At 40.1% G+C, this 19482-nt stretch overlaps 1 protein-coding gene across 4 annotated transcripts in view; it reads right to left on the bottom strand.

The window, feature by feature from the left end:
• Positions 1-3358: 3358 nt before the first annotated feature.
• XPO4 (exportin 4) overlaps positions 3359-19482 on the bottom strand; it is an 85229-nt gene continuing 69105 nt past the window's right edge. For 3 of the 4 annotated variants that reach the window (XM_054839611.1, XM_054839625.1, XM_054839634.1), the window contains 5 exons: positions 18080-18198; positions 17186-17316; positions 16315-16432; positions 14975-15067; positions 3359-11767 (listed from right to left, as the gene is read on the bottom strand). In XM_054839611.1, the coding sequence (XP_054695586.1) occupies positions 11570-11767; positions 14975-15067; positions 16315-16432; positions 17186-17316; positions 18080-18198 (659 nt within the window). In that variant the 3' untranslated portion in view covers positions 3359-11569. Of the gene's footprint in view, positions 11768-14974; positions 15068-16209; positions 16433-17185; positions 17317-18079; positions 18199-19482 lie in introns of all 4 variants that reach the window. The other variant, XR_008578997.1, reaches the window with a different exon arrangement.

The raw sequence follows: 19482 nt of genomic DNA, 5'->3' as shown, positions 1-19482 counted from the left end.
GCGTATGGCGGCGGCGGCGGCCTGCGGAGCGGCTCGGCCTGCCCCCGCCGCGGTTCCCTCACCCTGTCCCTCGCGGCCCTCCCGGCCACTTACACACTCCGGCGGGTGCCCGCCTGCGCGGACGTCTCGTCCGAGCCGGGACCGGCGGCGCCTGTCCCGGAGCGTAGCTACCTGAGGGGGCTACTGGGGCGATGCTCCCCCGGCAGCCGGAGGGCAGCCGGCTCATTTCGCTGTGCCTTTCACCACTGCGGTGGTTCGGGCGGCTTTAAAGCGATCCGCAGAAAGGTTTCCAACTTAAATACGAGCTTCATAAAAACATACGACCTGTGCAGAGAGCCAGCGCCGTTAACTGCCTCAGCCCGGAGCGCTGCTGCCGCCGGTTCTCCCCCGGTTCACGCGTCCTTCCCCCGTCCTGCTGCGGGGTCAGGCCCAGGGCAAACCCGCGTGGCTCGGAGTAGTTTGCACAGATAGAGAAATCTTAGCTAGGATCCACCTCAGGCTAGACATCCACAGGTAGCCAGTCATGTTAGACTTGAGAACGACGGATGTCTGTCACGTTAGATGCCAGGCGTTGAAAAGCCAGGAGCTTCTGACTGCAATACCAGCCTAGCTCCCCGCGCTGTTTTGCTTGATCCGGCTCTCCTGTCCAGTCTCTCCATTTGAACTAAACGTTATCTGGTAGGAACAAGCTCCCTTTCTTGCGTACAGACAGAAGTCAAGCTGCTGCTTAGATAGTTTCAAAAGAGAGCAAGTTAGGCACGCAAACTTCTCCCCATTTCTCATGTTGTGCAGGCACAACACGCTTGTCTGGTACTTGTCATCTCACATTGCCCCAAACAAAAAAATTAAGAACTTCCTCACCCCTGTTTTGTGGGGGTGTTTTGGGGGTTTTTTTGTGGGGTTTTTTTGGTTGTGGTTGGTTGTTTGTTTGAAGTTCCTTCTTTATAAAGGCTTTATAAAGTCTGGTAATTCGTAAAAAGCATTTTCATAACATTGTCTTTTTGCTCATTCACTCTCCTATAAACCAACTCATAGAAGGTCACCCATCAGATTATTTATAATTAACCCAACAGCAGGCTCTCCTCGCATTCTCCAGAGCTAGATGTTCCTATCAGCACAGAGTTGAGTAAGAAACTGCTATATTACGTACAACCTGTTGTATCTTTATCTGCTGCAACACTTCGCTGTGGCTGAACAGAAAGTTCCAGGCTCAGCGCTGGGCACCTACAAGCAGAGCAGAACTAGTTCCTTGAAGAAGAAGTACTAAATTCTGATGAAATATTTTTGCAGCACAGCTTACGTAGGCAGCAGAGAATCAAATTTTCTTGCCACCACAGGCAAGAGGTGGAGATATGCTGATTTTTCATTCAGATCCTCATAGCTTTTACATCTCTCCCATTTAGAAACAAGGCTTTGCATGACAGTAGAGAACTGCGAGCATTTCCATTTGGTTTTAAAAGACTTCCAAGTAGTCTGGATCTGGCACTCAGTGCATTACCCCCTTTGTCTTTGAAAGGTCTTGCCAATAAAGGTCTTCAGCCCAGCACAGAAGATTGGCCTATGTGGAGTGCACCCATATCCATTCATGTTACCACCACTGCTGCAATTTAAAACAAAACCAACCCTTTTCCCTGCATTGCTGTAAAGGGACAGTTATCAGACACCTGCATGATATTACGGAGTGCAGTAAGAAATCTAGTTTAGATTCTACAGAGAAGTGACACAAGTAATTTTCTTATTTCATGCATGTTTGGAAAGCATTTTACGTGAAAAATGTTCTGCATAGGGCCGACAATGAAAGGATAGAGGAGACCAGGCAGACATACTCCTTCCAGATTTCCCAGAGCAAAAGTCCCCTGCTGTGACGAGCGATTCCTCCTCACCGGGAGGGTTACACAGATCATGTGAGGTCACATGGCTGTGCAGGGCCACATTACTGAGGTTATGATATCAGATACTGCTTGGCAGCAAACAGACATCTCAAACCTTGCTAGAATCCGTTTCGAGACAGTTCTAGAAGGAAAGCTCAGGAGGAGCTGGAGTGACCCTGTAGGAAGGAAAAAGGGTTATATCCTCAATGCAATCTCTTTGGGATGGGAGGACAAACGAACCACAAATACAGGAACACCTGTAATGTGCACCCTGCAAGAAATTTCTTATTAACAGTTAGGTTTTATTTTTATTGTTTCCTAATCTTTTTTACAGAAAGGTATGTCTAGTTAGGCCATCTCCCCTTTCCTTCCACTGACAGACCCATGTCATACAGCAGTGACAACAGTCTAAGGCTTGAACCTGACAACGCAGACCACTGTACTAATGAATTTCCCAGCACTGTCAGACCAGATCAGGAACAGAGCATGGAACAGTGTTTAAAACCACAGTTCTACACTGGAAAGTAACAGTTACGTTACTTTTGTGGTTTAGCATTTTTTCCTTTTTATTTTATAGTCTATTGTATTCTTTCTTTACTAATGAAAGTCTATACTTTCCAGTCCTCTTGCTGTAGCACAAGCCATAGCCATATGAAAAAGTATAATCAGTTTTAACTAATAGGAAAATAGATTATTAAATTCCTAATGTAGAGTCTCTGCTGTTGCCATTAAGTCTAAAAAATTTAATAGCTTTTCCCCAAAAAAATCTCGACATTTTTAGGGCTGGCAAGCCAACTGCACATTCATTTGGACAGCAGCCAAGCATGCAATGCTTTACAACCATACAAGGATTGCTTCTAGTTAATGTCAACATCATCCCACTTCTGAAGATGGAAAATAATAGAAGTGGAAATACTCTACCTGCAGAACAGCCTGCAACATCTCGTCTTTGTAAGAGAGGCTTACTGCACTTTTTCTTTCTGTTCTCCTACAGATGCAGGAGAAAACATGCACTAGAGCCCCATGGGGTAGCTTGGACAGCTTCAGGAGCCCTTGGGTCATGCAGTAGGACAGATGGACAGTCAGTCAGGTAGCCTTTTCAAAGCTTGCAGTCGCTCTCTGCATGCAAGTTCAGTAGTAAGTTTTCATCCTCAAAGAGTTTATGGGCTCTCAACTCTCTGTTGGAGATACAAATCTTCTTAGAAACATTACAGTGATACATGATGACAGTGATGTCGTCTTTATTTTGCCAGGCTTTGTGGATCCCTTGGAAGTAATTCAGGGACCACAAAGAGGGCTACAGACTTCCGACTGAAAAACTTTCTACTTAAGTGACTACTAGTCACTTCATACCACCTAGTAGTATTGACATTTTAAATGGATTTTAGAAGTATTTAAAAAAAACACCCTGAAACAGAATTACCAGTCTTTATACCTTTGTACATTTTAATATCCCCATGATTTCACTATGCCACAGTGCCCCCAATTTATGCTGTTCTCTCAAAAACCGCCCTGAGATACAGGCTAACGTACAAACTTGATGGAATTTTCTGGCCAGAGCCCTCTCGTGGTTTGCTTTCCCCCCCAAAGATGTAATCACTCTGCCATCACAAGAAGCAGGAAGGAAAATATATAAAATATATTTAGCAAAACCAGTAAAATTAAAATGGAACAGAAAATGCAGTCAAGTAGCAAACATTATGTACAGCAGCAGATTTTACAGTTTTTCCTACACATACCTCTACACTTATTTCACACACTCTTTTTAAGGAGGAAGAAGAAAATAGAAATAAGCTAGTGTTAAGAAAGAAACCAGCTTTTTCCTGAACAGTAAACGGGCTTTATCACTGTTTTTTGCTTTTGAAACTCCAATTCCGACTATATATACCTCTAAGAAAAATAAGAGGATGACACCATTTTCTCAGCCCCTAGAGAAAAATTACACTGTCCTCCTTTTACAGACTACACTGGTATCTTAAATAGTTACAGGATCTAGACATTATCTGGCCATCTTAAGGGATGTAGGTAACAAACATTTTAACCAAGATACAAAACAGGTATCTGATTTTTCCAGCTGTCCTGAGGCTGAGTGGATTGTTTAAATACATGTGCGCTTATCAAAATCCATGTTACAGTACATTTTTAACAGTAGTTTGTTAAGAAATTGTGAAAGTGCATAACAGCCTAAAAGCAGGCGAAAAGTACGTCAGAAGAACAGTCTTTCCTTAATGTGGCAGAAGGATGTAAGCCTTCCCCAGAGCAGTGATCTTGTGAGGACATCAGTGATATTCCTAAAGACTCCACACTGTGGTGGTGAGGGTTTGGGTTGGTTTGTTTGTCTGTAATAATTTGAATGAACAAAAGACCACTAGAAGCATCGGTGCAGTTCTAAAAGTAAATTAAATGTCCTGACCGCTTATTAAACCAAGTTATGAAAGAGGCTTTCAAATCGATACTTGTGTTGGAGTCTAGTGATGACTTTCATTCAGTAAACACCAAACACAGGGATTGGAAGCAGTTTGAATGTGCCACAAACCCAAACGGCATCATCCAAAGCAGTAAGTTAAAGCAAATCCAATATTCATGCCTTCACAACCACCAACAGCAGGCCAGACACAGAGGGGAGGAAAAAGGGAAGTACGTCACACCCAAAGCTCTGCCTTACTCCAACTTGCAAAGGCAACACAGTGTCAGAAAAATCAAATCTGATAACATCTGATAGACGTTAAAGTGAAAACAGTTGTTCTGTAAGAGTCAAATACACAAGGGAGGAAAACTAGTAATGAGTTATAGATCAGAGTGGGTAACTTTGGTTTTCTCTTCGGAAATGTAGATTTGTCTGGAATGTTTCCCAAAAGAAAGATGATTTTATTATTTAATTAACCACACTCACACCGATAGTATCACATTTCATACAGCTCCAAAATAGCACTTTCTCTTTTCCTCAAAAAACGTGTTGATAAAATGGCCACCATTAATTAAGCCTTGTCAGGATGGCACGGGTTATGAAGTTACAGGATAACACTTGGATTATGGATTTTTTTTTCTTCTTATGGATTAGCTTCATCTACTATTTTACTCCACATAAGGTTGCAAACTTTTTACTTTCTTCTCCTCCTCCTCCTCCCCTCTTCCAGTTCATGTATGACCATCTCCTTGGTTGGCCTGCCGACAAATTCCACTTGGAAGGTTGATCTTTCCGACCTTTCTGCTTACAATACATGGCAAATCAGTGAAGGAAAAACCCCACTCCCAACTCCACTGCTCACCACTTGAAGCAAATTTAAGTTTCATAAAGGCAAAATCAATGGGTTTTGCGTACACTTACACAAGTGTGAGTAAAGGCTTTGTACCCAAATCATTCAAGTTTATTCCAGACCTCATATTTAAGGTAAAGCAAAATAGTTCCATTTTCTACATGAAAGGCTCTTGGATATGCTGCTGCTGTTCATCTTACCGGCTGTTTTCAGGGATTTCCTCAAAAATACCTTAAATGTTTCTGTCTTCCACCAAAACATTCACTGAACTGAACCAGGCCAATATAAATATATAACTGCAATAATTTTACTTCTAAACCCAGTAAAATTCTAGCAATACATACAGCCAAGATGTACAGCAAGCTGCCACCACCAGAGCTGTCGCGTAGTTTTACTTTCAGGATTTGTGAAGCTTCTTTTTTTGCCCTTTTTTTTTTTTTAAAGATGTGAGTGCATGAAAGTAAGAGGGGGAAAAATAGAAAATAGCTGCAGTTAATCCAAATGTCATTGTATTACAGCACATTAGGAACTGCTGCCTGTTGCTGAACCTTTCTGACATACATGAAGTAACACACTGCTAGATATCCCTTACGTGGGAACAGATTACGAGTTTGGAGAACATTTCCGTGCCAGATATCATCAGAAACTGTTTAGATTAAATCTACACCAAAAAAATAATTCAAGACCCAGAAATCAGTATGCCTTCTGGGTAGAAAAACACCACCAATAATAGTGACCTGAAAATTCACTGTTAAAATTTTTTTGGAAGTTGAGGGAAAAGCTTAATTTGATTATATATTCACAGCCACTTCTGGTACTTGTAGTCCAGTCTGAGATACTCCTGTTGCACACCTCATCACGTTTGTTTTGGTTTTTTTTCTGTTGATGGACAAACTCAAGCCTGAAGTGCTGATGTAAATTTAAGTCATCCCATCAGCTTTAACTGGATTTCTTTGCATTCACAGTAGCCAAAGAGCACAACATGCAGCACAACGTTCCTATTTTTTTTCTACCGTAAGGAGGTATAACAAATGCTATTTCAGGTATTCAACACAGGTGAATTTTAGAAAAATATTAAACAAGAATACACACAAATCACACACGGCCAAAACAAAATAATAAAAGTCTTTAGTGGAAAACAATTTTATCCTCCTCCTGCTTATGGATCTTAAAAATACACAAAAGTGTTCATTTCAAAATTGAAAATTCAGTTGTGATAAGGCTTGATTCCACAGCTGTTTCCCAAGTCTTATTGCAACAAATTGTAAAATATTTCTATGCAACTTCATATCTGCAACTGTACAGGTAAAACAATACTTGAAATCAACTAGCACTGCAATCCCTGCATTTTTAATATATAAACTCAACATAGTACTGAATTATACATTTAAAATATTTACACACTTGACCAACAGCAGTACTAGCATTTATTGCCTTAAAACTGCATGTTCACTGCATGGAGGTTCCTTATTTTGCACAAAGGGAACAAATAAAAGAGGATAATATTTTTTTCCTAATTATAAACTCTAGAATGATTCAATGGGAGGTTGAAATGTGCTGGAGAATGCTATTAGAAAGGATTTTATCAATTTCAAGTATCAAGCTGTAATAACTTGGAAAATCACATGGGTAGTATATTTCCCTTGAGGTTGGAAGGGTCTTCCAAATCTTTTTGTAAGAATGGCTTAAAAGGACAGGAAAAGCAAGATAGGGAAAGGGAAGAAATGGAAAAGCAGAATCTACTTTAATTCACTGAGGAGAAAGGAAAGCCAGGGATATCTTACTTCTCAGTTGCTAGGGCCCCAAGAAATCTCATATTGACAAAAGGGGGTTGTAAGACAGTTGAGAGCTTAAGGCTCCAGAGCAAATCACACTTCATGATTTGCTTCGTGATTAGTAATAGAAAGCATTCATCTCATTTACTGCAAAGAGGGCACAAGCTACTCATATTAAAAGCAAATTTATGGGGGGGTGGAGGTGGGTCAGGGTTGGCTCTTTACGTTTGAATTGTTATCATTAGGCTTTGGTTATACTGAGCGACTGGAACAGATATGGGAGAAGTGAGTGGTGTTTGTTCCTTGCAGAAAAGTGTAAAAAACCCAAACCAAACAAAAAAACCCTAGCACCACAAGTGGCACTTGTCACAAGTAGAGGCACCAAAGCCTGAATAACTAACAACTGTCCTCTTACTATGTAGACCAGAGCCGAGGCACACTGGTGGGGAATCTCATCTCATTGACGAAGTAGCCACTGTTTCAATTGGCTGTAATTGAAATAACTACAATTTACAGCAAGCATCACTGTACTGCAGTAGACCGGTTTTGGGGAATACTGCACCACTGCTGCCTCTACTGGGCTTTATAATTATGAAAATCTTCTGTTTTCATTACAGTAAATCTTACACCTCACAAAACTAAAATTAAAAATATTTAATATTTACATAGCATCTCAGATCCTCAATGCATTTTATAGGCATAAGCTAATCCTCACAACATCCCTGCGAGGTAGGTAGGTATTATCGCTATTTTAACAACAACACAGATCTAGCAACTTGCCAACGGCCACAGAGGATCCAGTGGAAAAACTGATACAAAATTAGAGGAGCCTGGCTCCTACTCCTGCGCTTATATTCATCAAGCTACTTCCATACAAAACACGCCTTCTTACGTAATTATTTAACCAAAACTGAAATTACTTGAAGTGTTTTACAAGCGAAATGCTGCAATTTGTATTTTTGAATAGCTTTACAGATCACAAATTAGAATTTGCTTTACATTTTAAAGAATTAGGTTTTAAATGGACAACTGACTGCTCTGAGCAAGCTTATTTTCTAGAACTACATGGCTTAGATATAAAGGGATTAACCCAGGTAAACACTGGGGCTTTAGTGAGTGCTACACATTGTCAAGAGGTGACACTGATTCAAGCCCCTCTCTTTCAACTAACAGGATTTGGACATGCTGAGAAAACAAGCTTCTCATTCCTGAGGAAAACAGTGAGCCCTTTATCACTGAAGAGTGAAACGCAAACCTCTGGGCAATAAGTAGCAGATTCCAGCGGTAATTCACTGAAGATAATTAAGGCATAAATGCACATGAAAGTGGAAGTTTCACGTAGTAGTAGTCCACTTCTCCCTGTCCATGTGTATCTGTGCTTTTGAGAAGGTCTTGAATTTCATGACCTAACTAGATGGTCATGATTGCCAGCATAAAAAAATCTAGGTTGCATAACAGAAAATTACTATGCCAGCATTAGAACTAGCTATTACAATGGGAAGGAGCTGGCAAAATGGGGAAAAAACTACTTGATTTCTAGTCTCAGAATGAAAACACTGGAGCAATAATCTGGTTTAGCAAAAAAAATCTAGATAAATATATTTGTTACAATTATATCATGCAGCATTTATAATTCAGTCTGAGTTGCCTTTTTTTTTCTTCCCTTCAAAAAACAGGTGTATGTTTAGAACCATTATTCACTTTGCACAGTGAATGGAGAATCAATGCAGTGATGCTATAAAAAATTCAGAACACTTGTGTGGAGCCAACTCTCAATGTTCACTAAAAATGGGCTACGAGTCTTTCCTATGGGCTTGAATGAGATTTTGCATCTAGATATACAGCAACTGGATGTGTACAAGATCACTGAAGGATTTTTTTCTTTTTTTAATTATTTTTTTGGAAGGGATATAGAAGCCAAATAGTTACGGTAGAAGCAGCCACCTAGACAGCAGGAGTATGAATTAATAAAACTTCTTCCCAGAACCTTTTGCAACAGTTTCATGGATGTCACTAAGCAGAGACATCTTAGTATTTGCTCTAAAAGAAACATAAAATGGCATGGAAAGATCCCTGTTGAATACATGAGAATGGAAGAAAAATTAAGAAACAAGAAAGGAAGAATGTTGTCTAGCATAACATCAAGCAGGAAAACTATAAAAAACCCTTACTAGGACAGTTTCCATTTAACATATAATATTAATTTTAAATGAAGGGCAAAGGAAAGTTTTAAGCAACTTTCAAAACTAGTCTTTGAAAGTAAGTGTTTGTACTTTAACAAGTCTTGATAGTCAAAAGATGCTGTGCGTCTCTGCTTGCTACAACACAATGGGCCTGACAACAGAAGTACTGGGTATGCACGTTACTTTGTCCTGAACACCAACTCAATTTGTGCTCCCATTCATCAATCACAATATGCAGGAGGATTTCAAAATTTTAAAGTTAATAAATATTTTTAAATAGTGACCCAGCTTTAGGATTAAAAAAATTATAGTGACAGAGCTAGTTAAAAGAGAAATGATGACTGAGTATATCAGTTATTCAGTCAGATCCAAAAAAATTGAAGGTATTTGCTATGATCTCTTTGAAGACTTTGGCCTAGGTATTTGACATCGAGCACATCATGACCAACTAGCAGCTCCTGCTGCCGCTTATGTTCCCAGGCTTTAATGCCCTTCATCTGAAAAAAATGAGGTTTCAGAACTGCTGCCCTATCCAAACTCAGAGAAACTCTAGAAACAGTTTCAAAAACATAGCAAACCCCAGACAAATTTAAAAAAATCAGCCATCAGAACAGTTTAGGATCTGCCAGGATCAATATCTTTTGTGCAAGTGCACAGTCAAGAAATCATTTAAAGAAAAGCATTAGAGTTTCAAGAAAAAACTGAGCGCAATACCCCTGTTCTAAAAATACTACACAAATTATCTTAGAAATAAAATACTAGCTGGGAAGGTACATTATATCTAGGAGGTTTTATGGTCACTTTTTAAGGTGTAAATCTGCCCTAGCTCAGTTTTCACATTAATTAAAAGAGAAAAGTATCACAAAGAGATGGCTTTTTTGGCCTTGTGGATCCATGCTTGAGACAGGTATGGATTTAACTAAAAAATAAGAAAAGCCTTAGATCACTCATAGCACAGTATTACACATTTATGTCTTAAAAATTCTGGCTATTGTGACTAATTTTGAGATGAATAGCTGAAGAATGGCACAGAGTTGCAAACATGATGCTATACATAGCCATGTAAAGGTGTATACTGTACATTTTATATAAATTTTAAAAACACATGGGAAATATTCAACAGCATAATCTAGCAGAGGTCTTAAACGAAAGGGCCCACTTCTATGTCCATGTATTTCAATCAATTTTACTAGACATACAGCATTTGTGTTTGCTTCAGTCTTCTCTGGCTCATGACTGGAGACAAAGCAGCCCTTGTGCTGCTCCCCCTTGTTGGTCCGCTATACCAAGAGCACTATACTCTGCTGTTGCAATAGCTACAGTGCTGGTATAAAACATTGAGCAAGAGCAGAGCAGCTGGAAGGGCTCTGCAGAAGTGGGGCTAGATTCAGCAAAACAAAAAATCCCCCACAGCACTACACATCCCAATTACCTTTCCTGACTCCAGTCAAACAACTATGGCCCATGATAAATGGGTTTGACGCCCCTGTTCTAGCATAATTGTTTTAGCTAATGCCCCAACTTTAAAAGTCTGCCAGTAACTTACACCTTTTGAGTTGTTATTGCTTATAGCAAACAGTTCAGTGTAGAAATACATTGCAGTTGCTTGCAACCCAGGTACGAATCAAAACAGATACTGAAAGTAAAACTACACATGAACCTTGCATTAGACACTCATTCCAAAATGACACATCAACGTGAAGGGCTGCAACAGGTACACAGCAGCTTAATGCCAACATCCTAAACCAACTCTGAAGAGTCAAATCTTGCCTTACACTTCTTATCTAAAGTATATAAGCTTTTTTTTTTTCCTTTTAAATTAAGGCAATGAAATGGCTACAGTTCCTAAAGTTCATTTTAGGGGAACAAAAATATACAGCTTTTTTTTTCTCTGAACTTTAGGCAGCAGAACATAATGTAAAAACCTACATTGCATTAAACATGCAATATCAGGTTGATGTAGAAAAACAGAACTAAACACAAGTTAAAATACCATTTGGTTTTTCTTCCCCATTGGAACACAAACTCAAACTTTAAGAGAGGAAAAATAAAGCTTAAAATCAGCTAAACTGTTTAGAGCTTTATATGTATCTGCATCACACTCTAACATGATTTTGGGTAGAAAAGAAATCTGTACGTTTATCTGACCATTCGTATTTTAAACCAGTGCGGGGGAAAAGGCACTGCATTTTTTTTCATTGTGCCCACATCTGTTTGCACATATATGGAAAAAATTTAAATTCAAATTTTCTGTTCATTCTCTCCCACACACATGTACGACAGATTGCAGCTAACACATAATAGCAGAAGCTGATTCAAAGTTGACCTCTCCTATTCCATTGTGTTATGTTCAGACTTCCAGGCTCTCTAGAATCTGAGATGGCTGCAAAGAACCCAGAAACAGGTACAAGATTTAGTCAGCATTCAGCATTTCTCAGTGCATTTTGCAGAAAGGGTCTAAGTTAGGCATAGAGTTTTCTTGTTTATTTTACACAGAGAAGTCCACCAACATTTGCCATAAATTCTTCTAAACTCTTTAAGAAGGCCATCTTCTGCTTACGGTCCAGTGTAGGAGGAGTGCTGCTTGCAGTAAGCTTGTTGAAGGCATCTGCTAACCGCTGGTAAATTACTGGATCTTGTTGAGTTGATAGCAGTGTTTCAACTAGCTCTGAATATTCAGCCTGTTGAATAAACAAGAATGCCATTAACTTAAAAAAAAAAAAAAAGATACCATGTATACAATGTCTCTCATCAGGACACAATCCAGAATGGAGGCTGTGACAGAAAACTATCAGCACCTCTCCGCCTGTGCTCCAGTTTCACTGACTCGAGTACCAGAAGCGACTATGGACCTGCAGCCTTTCATACATACCTCTACACCAGGTAAAGCCCTGGGACCATCAGGTTTTTTAGTAGAGGCTAAAGAAGCCTCTAGAGCTGGGTACAGTGCTTGGCAGTGCAGAGTAAGAAGAAAACTTTAAGGCACACCCTTCAAAGTGCCTTTTGGCTCTCACTTAGCACAGGCTTACTCCCACAAACCGCACTGCTCTTTCTTCACGTCTGCCCCGGGTTCAGTGTGCCGTACCTACCATCTCCTCCCACAGGTTCTCCCTTTTCTAGATTGCCTTCCCTGGCACAGAGAGCTTCGATTCCTTACTAAGAGTTTCCTACTTATGCTCATGCTTGCTTGGAGAGAAACAGAAGACAAAGAACACGTCACACGTGACTAAAAGAACACTGCCATGGGGCCCCTGGAGCAAGTCCAGAGTGACTACTGAGCTCTAGGAGGAAGGGTGAAGGACACAGGAGCCAGAATGGCAGTCGCCTCCATTCTGCTGGTAAAGGGCTTGGGTGGGGTCAGACACCACAGGAAGTTGCCACCTGTGGCTGATGTTACATGGTCTTGCCAGCCTGGCAGGAAGGGCTTTAAAGGGCACGCTGCGGGATGGTGGTAACACCTTGTAGATAAGTGAGGAGACAGAACGCAAGGAAGCGTGATGGGTTTAAGAGTGCTCATTAGGAAGGATGAAACAGGTTGAAAGGAGGCCAGTCTCAAATGTCCGTGCAGGAATGCATTCAGCTTTGGAAATAAATAGGAAGAGCTAGAGCTCCATGTGCAAGATGCAGAGCTGCAACAGCACTGCAGGCACTGAGTTGTGGTGGGACAGGTGGCGTGACTGGAGTGCTCCGATGGATGGACTCTTTAGGGAAGAAGCGGACAGAAGAATGCCATTTATGTGAAAGGGCAGATCAAATTAAGGATGCTTTTCTATGGACTGCGCAATAATCTAGTTGAGTGCTTATGGGTCATGATCAGAGGAGAGGTGGTTAAAATGATATCAGGGTGAGAGCTTGTTACAAATCACCAAAACAGGGTGCGTAGTCGACTGAGCATCTTCAAGCAACTTGAGGAAGTTTCCAGATCAGACTTAGGAGAGATTATCTCCCTGACATTTGCTGGAATGCCAGATGGGCCACCCAGGGGCAACTTTGCATCTGCTACTCACAGCTAGGAAAAGCTGGTCAGGGATGTGGTAATTAATGGCAGCCTTGGCTGAAGTGATCATAAAATAGTGGAGTTCAGGATCACTAGGAGAGTGAGGAAAGAGGGCAGCCAAGTACAGACCCCAGACATCACGAGAGCAGATTTCAACTTATTCAAGAGACTGATGGGCGGGATCATGTGGGAGAGAGCTCTGAAGACAAAAGGAGCTCAGGGGAGCTGACAGGTCTTTTAAGGACAACCTCTTCCAAGCACAAGAATGGTCTGTCCAGATTCTGAGGAAAACAATCTAAACACATCAGGACACTGACTCAGCTAAGTAGGGAGTTCATGACTGAAGTCCAGTGCAAGGAGGACACATGCAGGAGATAGAAGCAGGGACAGCTACAAAGGAGGAAAACAGAAACGTCTGGACAAGGACAATGACAGAAAAGCAAAGTTCAGCTAAAGCTGAATTTGACAAGGGATGTCAAGAACAACAAGAGCAGCTTCTACCAGTACTTTAACAGTAAAAGAAGGAACAGGGAAAATGTGGGTCCTGCTGCTGAATGGAGCAGGTGATTTAGTGACAACACACAAAAGAGAAGGCTGAAATACTCAGTGCTTTCTTTGCCTTGGTCTTTGCTGACAGGTCAACCCAGGTATCTCTTGAGAAATCCTGATGCATACAAGCTCATGAGACCTGACAGAATCCATTCAAGAGTTCAGAAAGCTGACTCATGTCATTACAAGGCTGTGCTCTATCATCTTTGGACAACTAAAAAAATCATGAAGCAAGTACTCCTGGAGGCTGTCTCTAGGCACGTGAAGGAGAAAGGGATAGAGAAGAGCCAGCATGGATTTACCAAGGGTAAATGATGCTTTACCAACCTGACCGCCTTCTGTGATGAAACGACTACATCTGTGGATGAGCGGAGAGCAGAGGATGCCTGATGTTAGCAAGTCTTTAGCAGTCTTGCAGAGCATCCTTGTAACCTAGCTGGGATTTTTATTGTCTAGGTGGATGGACTACTATGTGGGTGAAAACACATCTGTATCATCAGCCTCTAAAGGACTGTGGTTAATGGCTCATATTCCACCTGGAAGCCGGTTACAAGTGGCACTGAGAGCTCTCATCTGGGCCCTGCCCTGTTAAATATTTTAGTTGGTGACCTGGAGAAGGAGAGGAAGTGCACTCTCCTCAAGTCTGTGGATGAAACCAAACTGGGGAATGCAGCCACAGGCAGGACTGACATTCAGAGACACTTCGTCAGGCTGGAGGAATGAACTGACAGAAACTTCATTAAGTTCAAAAAGGACAAATGCAACGTCCTGCAGCTGAACAGACTAACCCCCTGCAACTATACAGACTGGAAGCTGACAGGCTGGGGAGCAGATTTGCTGGATACACGACCTGAAGGTCCTGGTGGACAGCAGATTAATCAAGTCAGCTGCATGCCTTGTCAGCAGTGAACACTAGCAGCACACTGGGCTGTATTTATTATTTGTCTTCACACAGCACTTGTTAGATTAGATGTGGAATACTGTGCCCAGTTTTGGACTCCTAACACAAGAAGGATATTGAAGAACTTGAATGAATCCAGTGGTGGGCCACCTAGACTGTCTGGCAGGTGCTGAAAGCACATGACTTATAAGGATAATACAGCATTCAACAGGCTGCTTTGGAATATCCATCTTGGAGGCTTTCAAGACACAGTTGGAAAAAGTCCTGAGCAACCTGATGTGAATTCAGTGTTGATCCCGCTTTGAGCAAGAGGTTGGACTACAGACCTCCTGAGGGTCCCTTCCAACCTGAGCTATTCTATGATTTGCCAGGCGCACTGTAACTAACCACTCTCCATTAACAATGGCTGGTTTTCAGGGTTAAGTTGTCTAAATGCCATACCTGATGCAAACACACTAATGTGTAGAATGCTTCACCTGCTGCAGTTGTCATTTCTGTATTGTGCTTCTGAAGTACCAGCATATCAAAGACCATCTGAAATCACAAAACAGAAGTAGTTATGGAGGTGTAAACTTAACTTTCTACTTTACCAACATTTGCTACTGAACCTCATCTTCCTTTCTGATAATAATAATAATGAACGTGTATTTACAAACAAGGTTGTTGTTTGTTTTGTTGCCTTTTTTTAAATTTAGGTATCAGTAATTGGAAAGCCAAGTTCTTTTAGAAGTCGAGTCTTGGCTTAACAGCACAAATTCACATCTGAAAGCACTGAAACCTGTTGCTGATTTATACGTGTTCTTCAGAGAGAAATGGCATCTCTTGTATTTTTCACCAAAAGTTGCAAATATGCCGGAGAAATAGTGAAAAAAGCCTTTGCTCTTCCAGAATAAAACAGGGAAATTTTTCCTCAAGTTTTGGCAAGTCCTACAGCTCACAGAAAGCCAAACAGGGAACAGATTAATAAGAATGTTATTTTAAGTGGAAATTTAGAGAAAAGGCAGAAAGCTATGTTAACTTAGCAGAAATATGAAGACAAATAAAATTATTTAAGGTGTTTCTCATTCTCTCAGCTTGGCTGATGTATGCTTTTAATGAGCAATCCCCAGAAGTTCAAATGTCAGTTTCGTAAGAAAAGATGTCTTAAGGAAAACTGAAATCTTTACAAAATCAGAAGACAAGCACACAAATTCCACAATTACTTTGTTCCCAGTTAGCAGGAACCTGGTTATTACCAGGTCACTCCAAAATTTGATAAGAGTGGATGGTCCTAAAAGGAAAGTACTAAATATGCTACTGGATTGAGAAAACACATAATTTTTGATACATTGAATAAATGACAGCATTTTCTTTCTAGTTCCCAACTATGCTCTTTTTTCTGCCTCTTGTTTTAGTACTCTACCCAGCCTCCAGTTCACAAAATTCTGGAAGCTTTCTATTTCACAGCTTTCATGGTAACTGCTAAAATTGTCAATCAGGTTCATCCTAGAGCTTGTGTGTAGAGCATGGATAAATATAAACTGCATTTCGAGAAGCTCAGTCTCTTGTTGATTAGCAATAACTAATTTTGTCCCTCTGCGCCTCCATCCTCCTTTCTACTCTAGTCCAATGTTTGCAGTCCTTCATGCTCTTTCTTCTTAAACTGTCAGTCTTTTAGGTAATAGGCTGTTTCTTACAGCATGTGTGATCCTGATGAACCTGGTCAGACATGATCAATGTTTGTCCTCGTGATGCTACCTGTATGCAAAAAACCAAAGTAACATGAAACACCGATGCCTTACCTTAAGAAAGTGCCTTGTTGCTAGAAAAAGGGTTGAATCTGTTTCTTGTGCTTTTGCACACTGTTCTGCTAAAGGTGTAACAGCCTCTAGACAGAGCTGGCAAACCTCGGAACTCATTCTGATAACAGGCATTAAAGAGTCAAAGTCAGATTTCAGTTAAATTGTGCTAAAATTTCCCAGTTGTGTCACTAGAAAATATTTTAAATGCTTGTATGTTCCAGAATTTCTTTTTACTATACAGCTGTTAATAAAAAAAATTTAAAAAAAATAGAAAGAGGGGAAGAAAAAAGAATTCCAAGTTTGTTGCCTTCTTTTATTAGCTACCCGTCCTAAGGTAACATAACTCTCTCTGACATAACATTTTCAGAAAGAGTCCCTTATGGTCAAGCTCATCTGTTTCTGACACGTGCCACAGATTAGTGAAAATGGTACTCCCATTATGAGAGGGAGAGCCCATTGGCACTCTGACAGGAAATGCTCTGGAGCCAGCCCAGTAGAACAGCAGCGATGTTTTGTATTACCAGCTGAGAAACTAATTCAGGAATGGCTTTGGGATACCAGCTGAAGGCTTATGAAGTTACACACTCTGAAATGTAGTAATGGAGGAGGCAGGAATGGCTGCCAGAAAAAACTTACACGTTAAACCACTTAAAGGCTGAATTCAAGCAACATAAGGCAGAGGAAATTCAGCTAATACTAGAATCTTAATAGACACTACAGTGAAACCCTCCATCACCAGAGAGCAGAGAGTAAGAGCTGATTACTGATACAGGTATTGATAGAAAAGGGAAAAACCAAAAATCAGATTTTTAACAGGTCCTTATAAAAGCAACTCAGATTTTTAAACACTCCCAAGCTCTATAAAGGATACGATGACATCCCTAACTCCAGTGAGTACATTAGGCTCTTAAAGAGGTCCTCTGGAAGTTGTGGAATTTTCTCAGGGAATATCTCACAGATGAAAGTGATTAATTTGTAATATTGATTACACAGGGATGGAAACTGTCAAAAGAAAAACACGGTAAATTTAGAATCAACCACATAACTCTATTCTGACATAATTTCCATCTGTACAAGGAGACAGGACTGATGCTTTCCACTGAAGAAAAGACAATTTTAGACAACTTCAAAGTCACTAGAATGGCTACAACTTTATTAGCAAACACTGTGGTACGATAAAAAAAGATTGCTAAAGCTGAACAGCCGATGGTGGGAGTCTGGTATCTGCTCTATACAAATTCAAGGAGTTTTACTTCAGACATGAGCAATTCTAGTCCAGTGCAACCCAATGGAATTCCACCATTCCATTGCTTCATGTTTTACCCTTCTGCTGACAAGCTGCTGATGTTTATGATACGAAAGCCAGCTGTATTGTGAAAATAATTAAAGAGTTACTACTTATTCTCATGATTTTTAAATTTTTTTTATTTTTTTTTTTACTAATATCACTGTTTATGCTTCCTATCACATTTCTGACACTATCAGAAAAAGGATTTCACAAGCCACATTTCAGGTTTGGCTAATTGTTGACCTGCATGGATTCACTTTTAAGAGAAAAAAGTTCTGTTTAGGCCCTTCAAATATACATTTTCTCAGCTTACAATATTTATTTTCAAACTATCTAGAACTACAGCACAGTTCTTTACATTTAAAAAAGCCTAGAAAACTCAACTTATGGAGATGGAATGCATATAGGAATGAATTTTGGAAATTCATTACTATAAAGCTTTCATATTTTAGCAGCTAGGTGTAAAAATATACTTACCTTCAGCAGATCCTGGGACATTAGAGGCAGAACTAGATTAACCCCATATAAGACAACATCTGCTGCTGATACAGATCTATTTGTAGCTTGCCCAGGCTCATGTCCTCTAAATACTTCATCTGTAGAAAAGACAAAAAATGTTTTGTATAAAAGGAGAATTCGACATATTGAAGGAAGAATCCCATTTCTTTATAATAACGACATTTTTAAAAATAGGACTATCTCCCTCTCCCCAAACAAAAACATGAGGCACTGTATTAAAATAGAAGCTTAGTGAGTGGCGGCTGCCACATCACTCTATATTTATATTCATTAGGACTAAGCATTTCATAATCATGTGTACCAGATGGCACGCTAAACCAGAACACTTCAGGGCTCCCTTCCATTACAGAATATTGCATTTGTTTCTAGTGATAGCTGCTTCATGCCTGCACACATAAACAGATAGTGAGCAAAATATTACTGCATTTTAATCCTTTATATATGTATTATATATTTACATATGTTTATATATGTTTTATAAACACAAGGAGAAATAAAAGGGAGAGTTAATGCAGAAAATTCTGTAGTTTAGACGTCGCCAAGTTTTCTCCACTTACAAGTAAGACCTACATTTCCATCAACTTGCAGTGATCTTACTTTTATAATTCTTGGATTGAGTCAGCAACATTATGCAGACAACTTTCAATACATTTGATCTCTGGGTCTTACATTTAGGTAGTATTCACATTCCTTAGTTTCATGTTAAGTATTTTACAGTGTTCTCCATGCAACTAACATCCAATATGTGACCTCAAAGAGAATATGTTACATGGCATTGAGTTGTCCATTCAATGGACAAAGTCTAAATCTGGTTCTGTTATCTGTGTTGTGCATGCATGACAAAACTAAACTGATGCACTGAATTTTGGAGTACAAGGTTCTCTCTCTCAAGATGTACCTCAGAAAAACAATGAACAACATCGAAACAACCTAGGCAGATGCAGTTGGTTACTGAGCATGTTTTCTGTGCAAACTGCGTAGGACATCGCAAGATCTGAATCATGCGAATGTGTTTCAGCTTATTCAAAAGCAACACAGCACAGCTAAGCTAGAACTGGCAGATCATATTCAGGACTACTGCAATTTTAAGTGGCAAATATATGGAAAAAAGTAACAGGCTGAGAAACAAGAAAGAACCCTTAACTACACACACATATCATAAAGCATGTTCTGTGAATGAGGAATACAGAAAATCCTCAAACGTGATGGAATTTTAATGAGTTCTGCATTTAAAAAAAGTTGGATCTTGTACTGAGAAGATAATCCATTTGCCCTCTTGCGGTAATTTACTATTCCGACTTCTCTGTGGGTTTTTTGTCATGAAACTGCTGCTACTACATGTTCAGATTTGCAATATTCAG

This window comes from Grus americana, chromosome 1, assembly GCF_028858705.1.
Source record: "Grus americana isolate bGruAme1 chromosome 1, bGruAme1.mat, whole genome shotgun sequence".
In the NCBI taxonomy this organism is placed as follows: Eukaryota; Metazoa; Chordata; class Aves; order Gruiformes; family Gruidae; genus Grus; species Grus americana.
The sequence above is the reverse complement of the archived record's forward strand: the minus strand, read 5'-3'. Positions and strand labels throughout refer to the sequence as shown.